Genomic DNA, 20,716 nt, shown 5'->3' with positions numbered 1-20,716 from the left:
TTACCAGTAACAATCTGCTGTGCCCTGCACTATTCAGCATATTCATAAATATTCATAAATGATCTGGAAAGAGGATAAGTGGTCAGGTCACAAAGTCTGATGAGGCTATCAGGTTATTTAGGTTAATAAAGACGAGACAACCTTGAAGATCTGCAGACAAGTTTATGGAAGGGAGTGACTGAGCAATAAGATGTCAGATGGAGTTCAATGTAGATAAATGCAAAGTGGTGCACAAGGGGGAAAATGGTCTTTACTTCAGGTATGAAAAGGCAGGTTCTGATCTGGTCATTACTTCTTAGGAGAGAGAATCCTGGAGTTATGAAAATGGCTCCATGGGAACACCAGCCTGGTGTTCAACAGCTGCCAAAAAATACTAGGAAGTGTTAAGAAATCAGTAGAGAACTAAACAAAGAATATCTTTTTGCTGCCACAGAAATCCGTATTTTGCTTGCATCTTCTGTATAGGTAAAGAATAATAGAAATATTGGTTGAGAGGGACCTCTGCAGGTAACCCAGTCTAACCTTCCCGTTGAAGCAGGACTATTGCCAACACTAGATCAGGTCAGCTGTGGCTTCATCTAGCTGAGTGTTGGAAACTACGAAGGACGGCGATTCCACAACTCGTCTGGGCAATTTGTTCCAGTGTTGCATGTTCCTTTTGGTGAAGAAATTTTTCCCGATGTCCAGTCTGAACCTCCCAAGCTGCAGTTGTTGCTCAACACAGCTACCCAACGCAAGTAGCTGCCGCTCCTTGTTTTCTACTTGCCACTGCCAAGAAGTGTTTGGCCACATCATCCTTCGGATGCTGTTCTGGTCCCTGTATGTCAGCAGTAGGATGGAAAACAGGAGTGTCTTTCATGTAAAGCACAGCCAACTTAGCTAGAATCCTTCAGGGTGGGAGAGGGCCTACAGGGCGTATGATAAAGAACTAGTGAGCATGAAACAAAAGCAGTAGCCAGGTTGAAAATACACAAGAGGACGCAGGTTTTTGCAGACACATGGCTGACCTGTGGAACCTGTCACCACAGCAGATTGTAGATGCTACAGATCTATGTAGGTTTAAGGGAAGATGGGCAAGTGCCTGACTGAGAAATCCAGTGAAGGTTACTAAGATCGTGGAAACTACATCTGCTTCAGAAAATCTCTGAGTTTGAAATATTGGTAGCAGGGAAGTGCTGGAGAGGCATGACCTTGCCCTTTACTAATGCAACACGATATTGGCCCAGCAAAGCCCTTGGTCTGGCCCAGTATGGAAGCTCTTATGTTCAAGAAATTGCTTGTAAAACTTAACTACCTTATACTCATTTCTGTCTTGCCTTGTTAATTAAACTGGGAATTCTTCAGCTCATTTTCTCAGGCACATGAATAATTATTATTACACTTTGGTTTTAAGTTGTACACACAAATAACAACAACAAAAACAGAACTGCGAGCAAAATTTACATTTTGAAGAAATCAACCTCAGTCTGCAAAATGAAACTGCAGGGTGCAGTTGCTGGCCAAAGCCTTATTTCCAACCTAATTATATATTGGTTATATATTAATTGGGTCCACTAAATCTCAGAAGTTAAGTCTTTTAAAGGAAGGATATGCCTACGATTAAGACGATGGAACAGCACTCTAGAGATCTCAGTCTGATCTCTAGCAATGCCACAAATTTCCTGCTGGTTTTGGCAAATCAGTGAACCCTCGTCTAGCGTAAACCGAGTTTTCAGCAGATGAGCTCATTGCAACTACTCAGGTTAAGCACTTGCAAAAGCGCCTAGTGAATGAGCTTTTCACATCGCGCATCTATGCAGCAGTGGAAAGCTTTGGGGAGGAACTTCTTGTAGCGCAGGGGCCGATCCATGGAGCGGAGACGACCACCCAAAGCTTGCTGCCTTGGGAGGGGAGACAAAAGGGACACCAAGGGAAGGGGAAGGCAGAAAGAGAGGGGTGAAGTGATGAGAAAAGGAGGGAGGTGCTTCTCACCTGGCCTCTGAGGCCCCGAGGGCTGGGGAGGAGAAGGGTGCCCTGAGGAGCGGGGCCAGGAGGGTCCCTGAGGAGAAGGGCACCCCTGAGGAGAAGGGCACCCCTGAGGAGAAGGGCCAGGAGGGTCCCTGAGGAGAAAGGCACCCCTGAGGAGAAGAGCACCCCTGAGGAGCGGGGCCAGGAGGGTCCCTGAGGAGAAGGGCACCCCTGAGGAGAAGGGCACCCCTGAGGAGCAGGGCCAGGAGGGTCCCTGAGGAGAAAGGCACCCCTGAGGAGAAGGGCACCCCTGAGGAGCGGGGCCAGGAGGGTCCCTGAGGGGGCGAGGGCAGGGAGGCGCGGTCAGGCCACGGTGGGTCAGCGGAACGCCACGTCCCGCAGCCGCAAGCCCCATCCCGGCCCGAGGAGCCTCCTGCGGAGCCGGCAGCCGCTCCTCGCCTTCCCCAGGAGCCCTACGGCGGGTCGGGGCGGAGCGGCCCTCCCTCATCGTGCCCGGCAGCCCCGGCCCCACGCAGGTGCGGGCGGTGCGGCGTCCTCCCGCCATTCCCCCCGGGACGGGGTCCCTCCGCCTCCCCGCTTGTCTCCGCCTCCCCCCGCCCCGGCCCTGCGCGGGTCACCCCGGCTCTCCGCCCGGCGCCGGGAGGAAGCCTCTCCCGGGGCGATGCGCCTCCCCGCCCCGCAGGCAGAGCCCCTTCTTCCCTTCCCATCCCATCCGAGGAGATACCGGGATCTGCCTCCGCTCTGCTCCCCTCGGCCCTCCCCCTCTCGCCCTCCCGGCCTCCTCCCTCTCGCCTCCTTTTTCTTTTCTTTTTTTTTTTCCCTTTTTCCATCCCCTCCCCCGCCTGGGAAGACCTGGCCGCTCCCCCCGCCCCGTCCTCAGTAGCCGTGGGCGCTGGGCGGCGGGCGGGCGGCGCGGCGCGGAGCGGGGAGCCTGCGCCCCGGGGTCTGCGGCCGCCTTCCCCTCCGTTCCTCCTGCGGGGGTGCCAGGTATGAAAGTAAACCCTTCCCGACGCCGGCCGCGGGGAGGAGAGACTGCCCCGAGAGACCTGGTCGGGGCAGCGCCGGGCGGGCAGGCTGGGAGCTGGGGATGGGGGCTGAGGGGGGGGGGCTGCCCCGGGCCGGGGCTGCCCGGGGCCGGGAACAGGGAGGCTCGGGGCCGGGAACCGGGGCAGTCCGAGGTAACGTCCGTAAGGTGATCGGTTTTTTGCGATGTCGTTCTTCCTACACGGGTCGTTTAAAAAAATGATGAAGCTGGGCGATGTCAGTACCTCGGGCTGGGCAGCTGAAGGGTTTTGTATAAAGCTCCTGCCTCTTTAGCCTGGCGGATATATTTTTGATAGGGCTAAAACGTGACACGTTTCTTCGGTCCTTTTGTTTTTTTAATTATTATTATTTATTTGAAGCTGGTTTCACAAGACGGCTAACGGAACGGATGCAAGGGGCGTATTTATTGGGCTTTCAGGGGTTTCCCCTCTGCGCTGTGTCTTCCGCGGGGAGCAGGCAAGCAGCTTCTTCACCCTTCAAAACAACCTCTCCTTTAATTCTGATTCATCCCCTCAGTATTCGCGCTACCATCCCCGCGCTCTTCTGGAATTGACACTAATTTCATCCAGATTCATCACTGCTAGAAGCAGATTTATCTTGGAATGGCAAAAAAAGCCGTGCCAAGGTATTTAACTTGCAGGCTCTGGAGAAAGGGAACTCCTTTGGATGAGACGCGGAAAAGCAGAGCCTCCCACGGAAAGCAGGACCAGGGGATGGCTAGAGAGCTGTCGAGTTAAAGCCTTCCTCTCCAAACCCTCGGCTTCTTCCAGGAAAACCCTGGGCTTTAACATGCTAATGCGTAGTAGGAGCGGCCGGCAGAAGCGGAGCGGGCAGTGGAAAAGCGGTCATCCCAGCAAAGCCCCCCCTCCCGTCCCCGCCGTTCCTCCGGCTAGGTTCCCGGCCGGTGCCCGCCCGCTCCCGCCCCGGGGCCCGCTGCCCGGGGCCGCCCCGGTTGGCAGGGCTCGACCCCCCGCAGCCCCTCCGCGGCGGAGCAGCGGCCGGGACGCGACCTTCCCCCCCCCCCCCGCTCCCCTCTCCACCGGCCCGGAGGAGCGGGGAGAAGAGCCCGGCGGCGGGGAGGGTTGGGAGGAGCGGGGGCTACCGGCGGGCCAGCCCGGGACCCGGGGGATCGCAGGCAGAGGGTTAATTAAGCCGGGCCGGCCGCCGGCTGTCCGGGCGCGCCGCCCCGCGGCCGCGGCGGGGGCGGCCGGGAAAGGGAAAACCCCGTTGGAGGTGAAGCCCCTCTCCCCGTGGCCGTTCATCCCCCCTTTCTTTATTTCCCCCTGCGTGTGGGATTTCAGAAACGAGCTGTCACGCCTGCCGTGTACAATTAGTTCGTCTGATGCCTACTGAAGCTGCTTAAATTTTCTAAGAGCCAGGAGTCGCGGTGGGGTTTTCTCCGTAAGTCGGAGTGGAGGACGAAATCTGTGCACCAATATATAGAGTGAGCACACCCGGAGGAGTGAAGGGGGCAGTGGCGGATAAGGTTAGGGTAATGGTTTCTTCCAGGGAGCGTGAGATTTCCAGTATTTGTTCTCTGTTTTGCTTTGTCAGAGCAGAACTGTGAATTCCAACTTTCAGGCCATTTCAAGAATAAGGCCAAAAGCAGTTAAAGGAGCTGGTTAGTGTAGCAGCCTCTAATATTTTATGGTCTGAAAATTGTGTTTAAAATTATGTAAGCTTAGTTTGAAATGTGCTGACTTTCCTACAATAAGAAGGAAACCCCAGAGCAGAGGCTGCACTGAACAGACCAAGATAAAACACTACCAGGTAGCTGGACGCAACTTTTCTTCTGTCTGAGCTACACTGACATGCAAATTCACGCTGGGGTAGCCTGAAAAGAAAGATACTCTAGTTCTGCTTGACTACAAGCCTACCCCTGAGCATTTGAGTTGCATTCTGCTGGAGTAAGATAGGTTATACTGACAAAATATTTGAAGAATATCCTGAAAAGTTAGGACATGGGTAGGTTTTGTCCTGTGAATGGAGAAAGATTTGATGTTAGAAGCAGAAAGTGAGAAGAACTGAAAATACTTTTAGTTGTATACATACGCCTGGCAGCTGGAATGCCACCAAGCAGGGAATCCTCACTGTTATCAGCTGGGTTTGGAAACTGGAGGAAGAATTTTAACATTTTCATGGAGCTGGTGATCTCTCTCTCACTTTCTAGTTTCCATCTACTTTTGTATTCTCTGAAGCAATTCATCCTACCATAAAGACAGCTGACTCAAGGCTTCTAATTACTGTAAGCCAACCCAAAATTTGTATGCGAAAGGAACGAAGGAAAGGACAGGGCAGAGCAGCTTGGGGTTTGGAGGAAGAGTGGAGAACAGCGTGGCAGAAAGTGTGAGTAAGATGTTGAGGGTTTTTTCTTGCATCTAGCTTGTAGCCTTCTCAGGGCCTTTCCTCTGTCCTCTGGAGGCTGTATTCTCTCTGCCCTTCTCTCACCCTGCAAAAGTGCCTTTGCAGCCATCTACACATTTCCATCCCCATTGTCTGGCAAGAGGAACCCCTGTGTTCCCCCCTTGCTGGCAACCTGTACTGGGCCATGGCAACTGCTGACGTTGCCTATGCTTGAGGTTGGCCTTGCTTAAATGGTAGAGATCGGGTTAGTAAACAGAGCTTAAGTGCATGGGTGTAAATGACAATGCTGCCTAGTAGGACCACTGCTCTGATCTGTAATGAGAATTACCATTTTCATCAAGTTCCTCGGCTTGGACTTCTTCCAGTTCTACTGAAGTGTAGTTAGTTCATTATGAGCAACAAGTGGTTCATTATAAATGATGAAAATCTTGGCTTCCAAGACTGCCTTTGTAAGCAGTGAGCACTTGAGTATAGTATTTCAAATGGGAGGCTCCAATGCATCTATTGAGGGTTGTGTGTTTTGGTTTTTTTCTTTTTAAAGAGTGGCGGAAGGGAGCCATGGTACTCCACCCATTTGCTTGCAGAAAGTCTCTCTATAAAGTGAAGTTAGTTATGGGTCCAGCTGGGAAGACTTCAGCCACCGCAGTGGAATGACATCAACCCAGGCACCTCTAAGACTTTGTATATGAACTAGCAGTTAGTGAATGAACTTTCCTTAGGTCTCACAAAATTCAGCTACAGAGAAATACCAAATACCCAGACCCTGAGGAAGGGCTGAGAAGGGGAAGAGTATTCTAGGAAAGAACATAGAAAAGGCATTCTCGAGCCTGACAGAACAACTGGGTTTCTTAATACCTTGTATCTGTTCAACAGCTGTATTAGGGCAAAGCAAATTAAAACCAGCTTTTCCGCATTAATATCGCATTACTTATCATCAAACCATGCTAGTTTGTGACAGGCTGAAAATAAAGAAAAGGAGATGCTTCCTCATACAACATGTAGTTAAGCTGTGGAACTCCTTGATGCAGAACATTGCGGATATAAAATTTTATATGGGTTCAAGGGAAGACTGGGCAACTATGGAAAAGAAACCCACCAAGGTTTCCTCACACTACAGAAACTACCTGTGGTTTAAAGTCCATGAGGTGCAACTGGTTGTAAGCTGAGACTATGAGGGAGAAGGGACATACATGGTTGCCCTATTCTTGGGCTCTACTGCAGGCATCTCACGTGGCCAGTGTCAGAAACAGGATTTTAGGCAAAGTGGACTTCTGGTCAGGCCAGGAAAGCTTACTTATGTTCTCATCATAGTATTTCTTTATTTTGACACTTTATCATTTATCCATACATGTGTAAAATTATCGTTCCTTGTCAAATGTAGTACTAATTGAGCAATAACCAAAACAATACTTTGAAGGTAACTTTGTATATAAAAGTTAATGTTTAAATATGTGCATTTCTGCTATACCAATAACCTGTATACCTGACTGGTATGGTCAGCTGGTGTCTCTCTGCAAAATCTCGCGCCTGGGTTGACTCTGCTCTGCTTTCAAGACCTTCAGATATCTTTTAGTATGACTGCATACACCCCAGAGCTTAGGCCTGTGAGTCACTGTAATCTCCAGATGTCTTATGAAAAAGTCCACACATCTTCTCCAAAACCTGAGTTAGCTACTTTAAAGCCAGGGTGGGTATCTTTATACTGTGTTGTAAAATGTGTTTTACGCATATCCTAGTAAGTAAACTCCAGTCAAAGTTGGCGTTCCATGCAGGCGAAGCTGAAAAGCATCAAAAATTATGCTGAAACAAAACCACCCTCTGAATTTGGCATCAGAAGCAACAAGCTGTGTTTGAGTTGTAGTGCTTAGTTAGCTAAAAAGTGATAACTGTTACCTCTTATAGGTAAGAACTATGTCTATATGGTGAAGATGCCTCAAAATTATAGGAGTCATTGGCCCATTAAACAGTTTTTAAAGTGATGTTACCACTTCTTTTACCATGTTGCGCACATACTTCTCTTTTTTTCATGCCAGATCTTTAGCTAGCTTGTGACCAGGCTGTTTCACTGGATAGCAGTACTCATATTATTGTAAACTAAGCTCAAGAGAAGGAAAGCAGTTATCTTTGCCCTGGCTTACACTTCCATTACAATGTAAACCAGAGAGCTTAACCACATACATACCCTTGAATTGCTTGGCTTTTAAAGTTTAATCATAGGCCCTTTCTTTCTGCACAGCTGAGGTTTCCATGTAATTGGAATGAAGGATATGAGCGCAGCTTTCCCAATGGCAGCAGCCAGTAGTTGGTTAATGCCACTGACATCACTGCTGCCAAAGGAGAAAAATGGTCTTTTCAGTAATGTTTTGAGCTCAGAATCAAGACTTCTGGGTTCAGTTTCTGGCTCTGCCACAGACTTCTAACAATTTTACATTCTTTCTGCATGTTTCCCAACTACAGATGGGAATAATACTGCTTTTTGTCTTTCCCATTTAAAGTATTAGCTCTTTGTGTGGTGCATCACCCCATCTAGGTGGGGCTTTCCACATGTGACCGTAAGGCACAGACAGCACAGTTCCTGCAGCCGTTGTGGGATCCTGCACGAAAAAGGCATGTGATGAGTCAGCAGACTTGTCCCTCCTACTTGGCCAGGCTTTCCTGCCTGTATATAACCAGAAGACTCCTCTAGACCAGCAACCTTCTCCTTTCCTCAATCATCTGTCCCTTCCAACCATGGATTTTGAAATTCTCTGACATCCTGAGAGAGATACAGATAGCCATGCATAGGAAGTGAATGAGGTTTTGGTGGCCACAGCACACAGGGAGATACAATGCAGGATCTGCAGGAGACCCATGCCTGTCAGAGCAGCGGAAGCTGAAAACATTTAAAATGGGACTTGCCACCTTGTTTAGGTACCTAAATTGCTCCATTTGTCACATCCAGACAACATAAACTTTGAAAGGGGAAAGCAGATCTTTCTAAGTTGGTTCCTTGGGAGAGCAGTTAGCAAAGTGCCATTCTCCATAGCAGGCAGACTCACAGGTCTCAGCTGGGTGGGTAATGCAGAACCATTGGTGACTTTTAGGTCACTTGAAGTTGCCACTTTTTGGGCATTACATGCAAGATCACAACTGGTCTGTTTTCCTAAGGGTTCCCAAGTCTCTTTAGTGTAGTCTGTCTGTCCATCTCTGCCTGGATTCCAACTTTTGAATGTGACTTTTGAATACATTGGTGGTTTTCAACCATGTTCTACCTACAACCAGTAGCTATAGAGGAAAGAAGCAGAAGCGTAAAACATAATTGCATTCCTACGGCACAAATAAAAACAGGGCACTGCACAGAGTGGAATGACTCCAACTACTGCCCCACTGAGGGAAAAGCAGGTAAAACTCAGTTGTTGCCACCTTCCAGTAGGTAGCTCAGCATGGATGCTGGCTGACTCGTCCACACCCATCTTGCTAGAGACCATTGGAAACATCAGAGGCAATACAGGGAATATCTGAGGCATTTCTAGTTTGAGCGGAGTGTGAAATTCTGTTCCACTGATGTCACTGCTAATATTGCATGACTGTACTTTGAAGATACTAAGATAATTGTGTATATTTCCAACGCGTATTTTCAAATCTCTCTTTCTTGTTGTAGAAAAAAATAGATAAAATGGAGCACATGTTACTGCTCTTCATATTTTTCGTACCTATATTGGGTCTCACTAATGGAACAGAAACTGAAGAAGATTTTACTTGGCACTTAAAGAAGATCCCCCAGATTGTGAGCGAAAGAACTTTCTCCCTTGACAGCCCTAAATTTGAAGCAAAAACCAAATTAGAGCTGAACAGTGTATGTGGAATTGAATGTCAAAGAAAATTGCCAGTGCCAAGCCTGTCTGACTTGAAGGACCTCTTATCCTATGAGACCATCTTTGAAAACGGCACACGGACCCTGACTGAAGTGAATGTCCTCGGACTAGTGCTTGACCCAGCTGGAAACACAACAACACGAAGGTCTTTGAGAAAGAAGAGGCAGATCTATGGAACAGACAGTAGGTTCAGCATCTATGACAAGCGGTTTATGACCAACTTTCCGTTCAACACAGCTGTGAAGATCTCCACCGGCTGCAGTGGCATTCTCGTTTCCCCCAAGCACGTGCTAACAGCTGCCCACTGTCTGCACAACGGCAAGGATTACGTTAAGGGCAGCAAAAGACTGAGGGTGGGCCTGATGAAGACAAAATCCAGAGGCGACGGCAGGAAACGCAAAGGCACTAGAAGAAGCAGGAGAGAAGTTTCTGCGGCCCAAGAGGATCCCGACGTTGCCACAGAACTAAGGCGACAATCCAAGGGTGGTGGGAGAAAGCAGAGGAGATCTGGGAGGAAGCAGGGGGGCTCAGATGGCGTGCCCTCCTTCCAGTGGACGAGGGTGAAGAGTACCCACATCCCAAAAGGCTGGTTTAAGGGTGTCTCTGGGGATATTGCCCTGGATTATGATTATGCTGTTCTTGAGCTCAAGCGTCCCCACAAAAGGAAATACATGGAGCTGGGAATCAGCCCAACAATCAAAATGATGCCTGGGAGCATGATCCATTTCTCGGGTTTTGACAATGATCGATCTGGGCAGCTGGTCTATAGATTTTGTAGCATTTCTGATGAATCCAATGATCTCTTTTATCAGTACTGTGATGCTGAGTCCGGCTCCACTGGATCTGGTGTCTATCTCCGTCTTAAGGAGCCAAACAAAAAGAAGTGGAAACGCAAGATCATTGCTGTTTACTCAGGCCATCAGTGGGTGGATGTCAATGGTGAACAGCAGGATTACAATGTAGCAGTAAGAATTACTCCTCTCAAATATGCCCAGATTTGCTTCTGGATACATGGGAATGATGAGAATTGCACACGAGGCTGAAGAGAACTGAACGTGACTCACTTAGCACCCGTATTACCATAGAGTGAAAGATTGCTGCAGCAGTTGCTGGAAGAACATCACTCCACATCAGGATGTTTTTGAACTCAAAGCTCACAAGTAATGTTATGGTGACTTGAGAAATGCTGAATTGCTGGGGGATGGGTAGAATTGTCAAACAGAATATTTCTAATTGTAATCAACCCTAGATATGCACTTAAAATCCCAAACTATATTTATGTTTGCAATTGTGATAAATTCAAATAATTCACATCAGAAAAAAATGGCTACCCCTGTTTGTCATTTTTTTCCAAGGGAAGGATTGAAACGTCTCAAGCTGGTATTATTAAACAATATCTATTTTTCCAATGGATTTGCTTTTCTCAGGGTTCTGTTCCAATTCTTCAAATGCAAGTTGTGCATGCAGCACATTACTGTGTGTACAGAATGATCCAGAGAACTGCACGAGACCAAGACATTATTTTGGCATTCTCTAAAGACCACAGCTCCATGTTGAGAAGCAGCCGTCTAGTTCATGCTTGTTAGTTTGGAAAACTTCCTCCTCTGGTTGCTGCAGGAACACTTCCATGGAAATCCCAAATTTCTGTAGCTGAGGGTTAGACTTTAAAGACAAGTTTCACCTCATTGCTCAATAAAAACAGCAAAAAGAAATCAATGAATATAGAAGTTTCCATGTTTGGAAGAAGAAGAAACATCAGGACATAATTGAATGCCTTTAAATCTTCTTTGAGAAGCTACAGAAGCCTTAAACACATGCATTTGCATTCCAATTAGTATTTGGTGAGCTGTAGGTTTAGTTTCTAGTCAACCGTTTAGCTTTACAATTGGGAGAAGTCACTGACTTCTGAAGTGGCTATTTGACAATCATTTAGAGCTTCACAGATGATGATAGATTTTTTGGGTGCTAACCATTTTTGCAGTTTTTATAAATTACTTTTATACAAGTTCAGCTTCATAGGTAGGATAGTATGTATTAGATTGGGAGCTGGAAAGCAATATTTTAGTTTGGCTTTATATGGTTTTGCAAAATGGGTAGTTCTAATCATGTTATATTCAGACTCCACCTCAACATGAGTTACAAGGTTAAACTAAAAATTTCTCCCAACTAAATTATATCACCTTCTGAATGGTAGAAGAACTATCCTGTACATTATAACAGATATCCTGCTAGGTAGCAGCAGTAGTTAGCAAATAATTTGATTCAATATGTTTGCTGAACCATATGTTTAATGAAAACACAAAGTGAGCTTGACTTTTACATACCTTTAAACACAAATCACCTTTTTAAAAATTGTTGTTGATTGCTACACAAGTCTATATCTTTTATTTTATATCAAGATTTTGAAGCACACAGGATTGTTATGGTGCTATGTTAATCTAATAACATAAAATGATACTGTGTATTTCCAATGATATCCTTTGAGTTTTGATATTTTTAAGATTATTCACCACCATAATATTTCATTTTTTTGATCATAAGTTTATGCTGACAAAAATACATTTTCTTCCTATGCAGAAGAAAAAATATAACAAGATTTAAAAATACTATTTGTTTATTGGTATCTTTAAAAATATGCTTGTAATATCTTTTGATGAAATAAGATCATTTTTAATAACCCACTTTTTTGTAGATGATTGAAAGTATAAAACCTGACACTTTGAATGTGCAGGCAACTTTCTTTGTCAAGTTATTGCCAAAGCATAAAAATTTAAGACTTGCTTTCATACCATAACTCTAGCAATATTTCTTTAATTGGAAGAGATCTCACTTTAAAAGAAACTAGTTCTTTTAATGTCAGCCTTTCCAGGGAACACTTAACCTTTCTTTTTTTATTTTATTTTGTGTGATTGTTTGCAGAAAACTAATAATAATTTTTAAAGTTTAGAAATTAGTATCTAAGATTTTAAGGTTAATTATTTTTTATTGTTGTTAACATCTCTATTAAGACATATGGCTTCGCTGACAGTAATTATAAATCACCTCAGTCCAGTATTTAATACTCTTGCTCTATGCAATGGGCCTACAATATTCTTTAGTTGGCTCTGTAATGTTTTTCTTAAGTGCCTTTTTCCATAGTAATTGTGACAAATAAGGTACCACATCATTAATCTAATACAAGTCAACCTAGGTCCATGGGTTTCGTTACAGTTATTCTCATTGTTGATTTGGGTCCAAAACTGATCAAGATAAGGTGGCTTAGTAAATTCCTTGTTTTGGTGAGTCTTATTTAGATGTACTCCTTAGGAGCAGAAATATAAATTATTTCTTTTTTAGTTTGGGAATCAGGGACAAGGTAAGAATGAAAAACGTTGATGTCAGCTTTCAAATGGTCTTGTTATAATAATCATCTGCTATAAATACCTCAGCCACGACCTGAAGTTCTCATACCAGGCTGATAACAAATGTTTATCCTCAGAGGATAATCATTAGATGCTCAGTGCCTCATTTTATGGTACTAAGAGATTAAAGAGGCTGGCCAGAGTGACATAAAAATTAATCAAATCTATATATATATTCAAGCCTCTGTGTCTGAGTGCACATGCACAAACACATGCAAATATATGGGCTTGCAGAACATGTGCCGTTTTGACTGGATCAGCGCCTTCAGGCAAGGGAACGCAGGCACAAGAAGTCATGGACAAAATGTTATTCCTGTTGTATGTGCACGCTGGGCAACATTTCAGTCTGCCACTTGGCCTAATAGGGAAGGGAATGCTTTATGCAGGCATTGTGACTGCTTACTACAGGGACTTCTGAAATAGTTCATAAATGGAGTACTTACACACAACCCCAGGAGGTCAGTGTCCCACATAGAGCTCTTGGTACCAGCCACTGCAAATGGGACAAGAATTTCTGAGCTGTGATCATCTCAGATTTCCTTAAAAAACCTGCAGTTAGTATCTAGTTATCAATAAGAAAATATGAGGAGGGGGTGTTCTTAGTAGATCAGATCTGCTGTTGTCTAGGACACCAGCATCAAGGCTGGGTTCCCAGCCCAGAAGGGGACAGAGTCCTTGTGATGTTTCCCCAAAGGATTTTTCCATCTTTCACGTACCAGGCTGTACATTACTTGTTTTCATCAGTACTAATGCTTTTCCATAAGAGTTGCTATAGTAGATCTTTTTCTTTAACTGTATTCCTGGCTTTAGGAAAAAGCAAAGTCAGTCAAATCCCTTTTCTTCTAGGAGGTTACTGGCAATTTGTAAAGTTAACAAGTTTTTCTCAGGCCAAAGATAAACCTCATACACAAACTGTTAACACACCCAGACCAGCTTCTGCAAGGCATTTGTGCATGTGTTTAATTTGGGGCTCTGAGACATATGATGGAAGTCAAGGGGATTATCTGCAACGTGAAAAATTAAGTTTAAGTTTGTATTATCTTAACAAAAGAAAACCACAATGCTAGGTAGCAAAATTATTTCTGTTATATGAGGTATAGAGTACCCGATGCTTTAAAAATTGCTTAAAGAAACCCCTTGACTCAGTTTATAATTTACCATACAAATTGCACAGATTTATGAGCCTGTATGGAGTATGAATCAACACAGAATATGGCTTAAGTAAAAAAATAATTCATCTACATGTGGAGGAGAGAAGCAGCTGTGGAGTTCCTCCTATTCTGCTGATAAGGGATGACCTGGCAGCAAACAGCAATTAATACAGAAAGAGAGAGCAAGAGAAGTAGATGGTACAGAAGACCATGAAGACGGAGGTGGTATGCAAGGGATAAAGAAAGTGTGAAAAGTAACAGATGAAATGGCTGCAAGGTAGTAGGGGGACCTATTGTAAGAAAGAGTAGGCAGCTGGTAAAAGCATAACAGTATAAATTAAGCTGTAAAAATCGCAAGTTGCATGAACAATCCCCTTTCGCTGTTAAAGATGAGGCTGTTCTTCCCAGCCAACAGTACCAAGGAAAGGGCTGTGAGAGGGCTCAGGTTCTGGCAGGGACCACTAGCAGGCAGGGGTTTTTGACCCTGAGCTACAATCCCTGCCCGAAGCTGCAGGGATTACACCTGTGCTTGTTTAGGGTCCTTGGGAAGCAACAGATCCATGTCCTGGCCAAAAGGCGCAGCAGCATGAACTTCCCAGCACACCGGGTCACCAAGAGTGTAGTGACTAAAGGCAGTTTCTTTCACCTGAAAGTTTCTCAAACCTGAAATTTTGCTGGGATTCCTGTAAAAGCTGTTCCCCATTGGAAAAAAAAAAAAACCAACACAAAACAAAACACAAAAAACAAAAAAAAAACAAAAAAACCCACAAAAAAACCAAACAAAAAAACCCAACAAACAAAAAATCTAAGACTTGAAGCATTTAAATGTCGTCTCCATTTTTTGCATGTACCTACAAATTCTAGCCAATAAATTTTTCAAATACCTTCCGTTTGTGTTTGGTATCTTTGTAGAAATTTAATCAACTGCTTCTAATTTTAAAGCACAGGATGTTGCAGATACTTCCATCTACAAATTCCTGGATTAAAGAATGAATGGGGAAAAAAAATGCAATATAGTTAAATTGAAAGCTTAAAATTGCACACTAATCTCAAAGGATTTGGAAGTATATTTGAGTCTCTGTTCCACCAGCCTTTTTCTCCGAGTGTGAGATAGCATTTAGGTTAAAAACCTCCAGAGGTAACTTTGATGATTCTTTAATGTTCTTAACTTTTTAAAGACTGACAACAAACTTCAAAAAATGTGTGTTTATAATCTTTTTAACTGCACAACTTGACAACTCATTTGGGAAAAAAAGTGCAAACCTTTGCTATATTAAGATATTATACAATGCACATACTATGTCAATAAATATTTTCTATTGTTTTTATTTTCCTCTGTCATGATGTAGTTTGTTAGCTATGGTGGTGTTACACAAACTCCATTCTGTAAATGTTTGTAATAGGTTATCAGTGAATCATCTGGGACATGGTCTTACAAGATATTAATGTCTCTTTAAATTTGTTCGGGGAAAAAAACTCCCTGTCTACTCCTGTCTTCAAGATAATTACTCCATGAGTAAATGTGATGAGTAAAAAAAAATTGGTTCAGCAAGGAAATGACTCACAGACTATGCCACAACTTATTAATTCTGAAATAAGTAATTAGTTCTGTTCCTGCTATTAGCTATTGTATTTTCTACCCCAGAGAGCTGTTGAACCAGGCCAAATTCAAAGTGCATAAAATATTATAATCTCGGTTCTCAGCTTTATCTTAACTCTGTGCCCTTGCAACTGGTGCTGATTTAGTCACTGACAGTAAAAGGAGAGATTTTTGGCAAGGATGAGAGCTGCTGGAAATATTTAATGGAAAATTTAGAAATGATTACAGCAGTGATTAACAGTGTGTCTAATACAAGAAATATTTAACAGGGGTCTGGCAAGGGCTTCCCTGCCAGCTCTGGTGGTCCTTACATGGGGGAGGAGTAAGGGCCATAGGGGAATAAATAGGATCGACATCTTCGTTACCTGGACCAAAGTCCATTTGGGGCTGGTAACAGGATCTAAATCTTTTCATTGCCGGAGTCTACTTTTTGCCACCTTCTGGGAGAATGTCTTGGTGCCCAAGAAGTGTTTCTCTGCCCCTCTCCAGGGAATACAACAGAGACCCAGGGATGACAGCTGTCTCCTCTGCAGGCCACTGCCAAGCCACTGGCAGGGATGTGGTTGCTCCGATGCAAGATACGTTCCAAGATGTGCTGTTGGTCTCACGTTCCCATGGGCCCTGGGGGGCTTGAACTGGCATCCTATCCAAACAACTATTCAGCCCTAAAACATTCCGATACAGCCCAGTTCCTTGTGCAGGTATTTGCCTGTCGTACTTCCAGTTGCCATCGTCTTTAACAAATGCTCAAAAGGCCTTCACCAAATAACGGCATCTCAAATCCACCGAAGAAGCATCTTCTTATGCCGGTTATTATGCAGGTATTCCTGATGAACTGTTCATTCCTCCTACTTGGAATATGTCTCTAAGCCTTGATAATAGCTGTTATTGCTAAGAAAAAAGATCAGATATACTGGAGAAGCTACACAAATATTTTACAAAGATTGTGCCTCTTGGCAATTATGTATGCACCATAGTTATTGCAGTTGCTATGGCTCTACTTCTTTTCCATGCGAAAGAGTTTGAAAACATTGGATGAAACTAAGTTGGGCTGGTTTTCAGACAAATTACTCAGCTGCCCTTTGGCTGCAGTTGCAGCATTCTACCCCCCCCCCCCCTTCCAGTTTAACTTCCAACTTTATGGATTAAATGCTGGTTTCAGCTTTGCTTAATTAAAGGCGAAAGCAGCCAGGAGACAGCACGCAGCAAAGGACCCTTTCTGGCTGTACCTCTCTGTGGGCATTTTGAAGCAGGGCAGGCCCCAGAGGGAGTAGAGGACAAGAGAAAGCAAAGGTGAAGACAGTGATGGACAGCAAAAAAAAGCACAGTGCCTTACTGAAGGGAAGAAAACGTGATTTCTATTTTTCCTACAGAGAAAGGCAATTCTAGTTTTTACATTCCTTTGCCTTCTCTTGAATGACTAACTCTCCAGCTAAATATTGTTGGCTCCTGTACAGGAGCAAACCAACCCGCTCAGTGGTAGGGATACAACGTGCCCTCGAATGCCAGCAGGGGCTTCCCCTCCCCAACACAGAAAAAAGAGAATGCTAAGTTACCCCAAAGGGGATTTACTAGTAATACAAAGGAAAAAAAAAAAAAATTGAAAAGTAATCTCTGAGACAAGAACCATATTTTTATTTAAGTAAAACAGGGATATTTTGAAAAATGTGAATGCAAAAAGGCAAGGGAGACTTTATAGATAGGTGCGGCATATGGGTTTTTCTGACACACTCGTCTGTACAGGACGTGGATGCGTTCCAGAGCTGCGGTGAGTTACACGGCGAAAGAACAGCCAGTTGCTGGTTGTCTATCCCACCATTCCCACAGAGGGGCAGGGATTTATTGCGCTACCAAACTCTTGCTGCTTATTGTCAGTTTGGGCTCAGACCTGGTCTTCTTAAATGGTGGACATGACCAGAGGCTTCCAGGCACATGGCCACTGACGTTTTTTTATACATTTTGTTTGTATCCATGGAGGATGTATGAAGTCATTTTTAGTAATGGTGGGTTGAAACAGTAAGCTCCAGTAACCAAACAAACACTGCATCGCATTCTCCTCTCATTTACAATGGTGAACCTCAGAGGGAAATTTGACCCACCGCATATTATATGTATTTACTTGTTATAGAGCATTATACACTAGGTATTTATGATCTGTAAACAGGTTTATTTTTTTTTAGAAAGATATAAAAAGGAAGCAACACTCAAAAGGGAAAGTAGCTTTGACAGGTTTCAATTTAGATATGATACTTTATTGCTTGTAAATTAACCTGTTACAACAGTGATCTGTGACCAAGCAATGCTGCTTACATGACTGACGTGCTTGAGTCCTTCGCTTCTTGCTTATTGATTTTTTTTCCTCACCTTTTGGGACTAAATAAAATCAGGCATCTGTGCAATGACCAATGTCAGGTTAGTTTTCTGTCCATATTGTGAAAACAGTGTCTACAAGCTTAAAAAAAAATAATACAGCTGCCACTAGTGGTATTTTATTACCTTTAAACTGACAGAGAATTGTCTTTATGGGGTTATGACTTTGAAAACAGTTTTTGCTCGGTTATTCTGATGTACAAATCCATAGTACACCACATGCACACACACAAGGAGGGGCAGCTTTAAACTTGTCTTCAGCTTGAAGGCTCCATAGAGATTGCATTAACTATCTCCAGCTACAAGCATAAAAGAAATGCCATACAAAATTTGTGTATTGCTTCTCAGTTCAGCCTTCACCTTTGCATCCTTCACATTAATGACATCAACTTTGCCCCTGCCGTATGCTCTACCCATTTATCATCAGGCTAGTGAAGCACCTTTTCTTGATTTTTTTTTTTTTTTTGCATATTGGAAAGTTTACATACAGGCCACTTCTGAACTTGCTGATGTGCTTTTTTCACCTTAATCCTATCCCTAGGAATTGTTTTTCATGCCTTTTTGACTCTTATCTTACAGCAACTATTTTTGTAGTGGGGAAAAGTCCTGGCTCTCCCTGCTCCTGTAATGTATGGACTTGCTGCTGCTGCTGCTCCCCACCAGGACAGCTGGGAAACATGTGCCTCAGTCCTACAAGCAACAAACTTCATCAGTTCCCTGGTAACTTCTGGGTGCTGCTTCAGACTGCTTTCCTTAGGCTCCAAACAGCTTTACATCAGGCATGTGGACAGCCGAGGGACGAAGGTGGCTGGGGAACCCGTCCCCTGCCCCGCTGCAGAGACCTTGGATGAAACGCAGCAGGGAGAGGCCCAGACCCCCTCGTCCCAATATCCCTGTCACTGATGTACAGGCTCAGGTGTCCCTTGTCCTGCGAATCTCATGCCGTGCCTCTCCCACCACCCCATCCCATCCCATCCCATCCCATCCCATCCCAACTCCCTCCAGAAGAGGAAGGTCCTCAACTGAGTGGGACAGTGCCAGCCAGGGCGCCAGCCAGGGCCCCAGCCAGGGCCCCAGCCAGGAGCTGCAGTGGTGGGGGGTCTCCCTGCAGGGCTCACCCTGGCTCCCCTTGCTCCAGCCTCTCCTTCAGCACCTCGGTTGACTGGACCGTCTTCGCAGTCCCACTGTGCCCGCGCTTCCTCGAGGTCCTGCCCTTCACAGCGGAGCTACTGTCTCTCTCTGTACTTCAGCTATTTTTAATGTGCTGTTTGCAACTTTCTCTCATGCCTCCCTGCCCGTCTTGGGTTCTCTCTGTTGCTAATTCTACCTTTTAATTTTTTTAATTGTGCCTGCTTTGGGTTTTCACCTCATTTCCTACTTAAATACCAAACATCTAAAATTAAATTAAATAAACAATGCCTGACCACTGGTCCTATACAGTGAGGAACTTGGCTTTCTGTCCAAGAGAAACCACTTCAAAGCACTATCAAGGTAACAGCTGCAAACAGAGAACTAAAGGCAAAATCACTGCAAGCAAATCAGCTCCAAAACAACACATCAAATCTGGAGCCAGCCTTGGGAAATGCTTTCATAAGCTCTGACTCAACGTGAACACAGGCTGCCAGCTGAAGGAGCGATCTTGTGACGTCCCTTACAAAACAGCTCCGGGCTGCCCTGACAGCTCCTCCTGCCACGGATGCTGACTGAGGGAGAGGTCACAGGCTCTGGACCCCAGCAGAAAGCATGGGGTTTAATCTCCTGGACACATCCTACTCTCCAGGGGAAGCTTTATTTAATTGCGCTGATTTAACTGACTGCAAAAATAACAATAATTTGATGCTATTAATCAGATTATACTAACTGGGCTCTAAACGGCTCCCATAGCCTCGCAAGATCCACTGGAATAACAGTTTCAAGCAAAAAGCGAATAATCCCCGGCAGGGGGATGTGCCTGTGTGGAAGCCACATCTGCTCAGCACCTGGAGAAATTCGGCAGGGACCTTCTCAGTAGCCGGCTGCGGGTGAGGTTTATCACATCAGTTATTTAAGCCTGCTGCCAAGGTAATGTCTCGTTGCAGCAGCACAGCCTTCTAGGACTAATCCAAGGACTAAGCCTGGAAAAGCAAAGCTATAGATGTTGCAGACAGGTCTTATCTGCAGCACCTCTTCATGTACCATTTGTGAAAGAGAAAATCACAACTGTATGGAAGGGGTAAAACCTTCATGTTGCAGTATGTACAGTGAGGAAGTGAGGAACACCTGCCTTTTTTGCCCCTGTACCATTAAACAACATAAATTTAAAACACTGTAAATATTGCAAAGAACTTAGGAAACTCCATGCTTTGTTATATCCCTGTACCAGCCCTTTTTTTTAACATGCACGGTGGAGCCAGGGCTGTAAGCACAGCCTGTTTGCCGAGCCCATGCTGGCCTTGTGTGCTTGTCTCTTGCCACATCAGCCAGAGCCCACATGCAGAGCCAAAATTACACGGTCCTGGGACAGAGGGGTGCAGCCACGTACTTTTCCAGGCCACAGCACAGCTTTTTTTTTTTATTTGGCAAAGGCTGAGCTTCAAGGCAAGTATTTTTAGACATACAAAAAGTCACATTTCTAGAACTAGAAGCTGGCTCCCTCCTCCTAATTTGAAAGCAAACTTTTTGTAAGTTTTTAGGCTTGCCTGGCAACATCACTGTGGAACCAAGTATATCCTGGTAGAAACATGATAAAGACACAGCTCAGAGACAGAAGACTGGTGGGAAACCAGGTTACCTATGAGGCAGATAATTGCTAAAATAACTGCAAGATTCCCAACCATTCTTAAAAAGAAGACTTGATATGATTTTTTTTCTACTACCTATTGACTAAGTGCATGGAAAGAAAATTTTCAAGCAATTAGGGTTTTTTAAGGAGTTTGTTTTGTTTTTATTTAAGTGGGATGCCAACGTAATTCTCCTCTCAGCAGG

The 20,716-nt window shown here is 44.6% G+C and overlaps 1 protein-coding gene across 1 annotated transcript; it reads left to right on the top strand.

The window, feature by feature from the left end:
• Positions 1-2,607: 2,607 nt before the first annotated feature.
• Positions 2,608-10,643, top strand: PRSS35 (serine protease 35). Its single transcript, XM_052781622.1, has 2 exons — positions 2,608-2,955; positions 9,017-10,643. The coding sequence occupies exon 2, from the start codon at positions 9,032-9,034 to the stop codon at positions 10,271-10,273; it is 1,242 nt and encodes a 413-aa protein (XP_052637582.1). The 5' UTR covers positions 2,608-2,955; positions 9,017-9,031; the 3' UTR covers positions 10,274-10,643.
• The last annotated feature ends 10,073 nt before the right edge of the window (positions 10,644-20,716 follow it).

The sequence above is a fragment of the Harpia harpyja genome, chromosome 3 (genome assembly GCF_026419915.1).
Source record: "Harpia harpyja isolate bHarHar1 chromosome 3, bHarHar1 primary haplotype, whole genome shotgun sequence".
In the NCBI taxonomy this organism is placed as follows: Eukaryota; Metazoa; Chordata; class Aves; order Accipitriformes; family Accipitridae; genus Harpia; species Harpia harpyja.
This window is presented reverse-complemented; position numbering and strand designations above follow the sequence as displayed.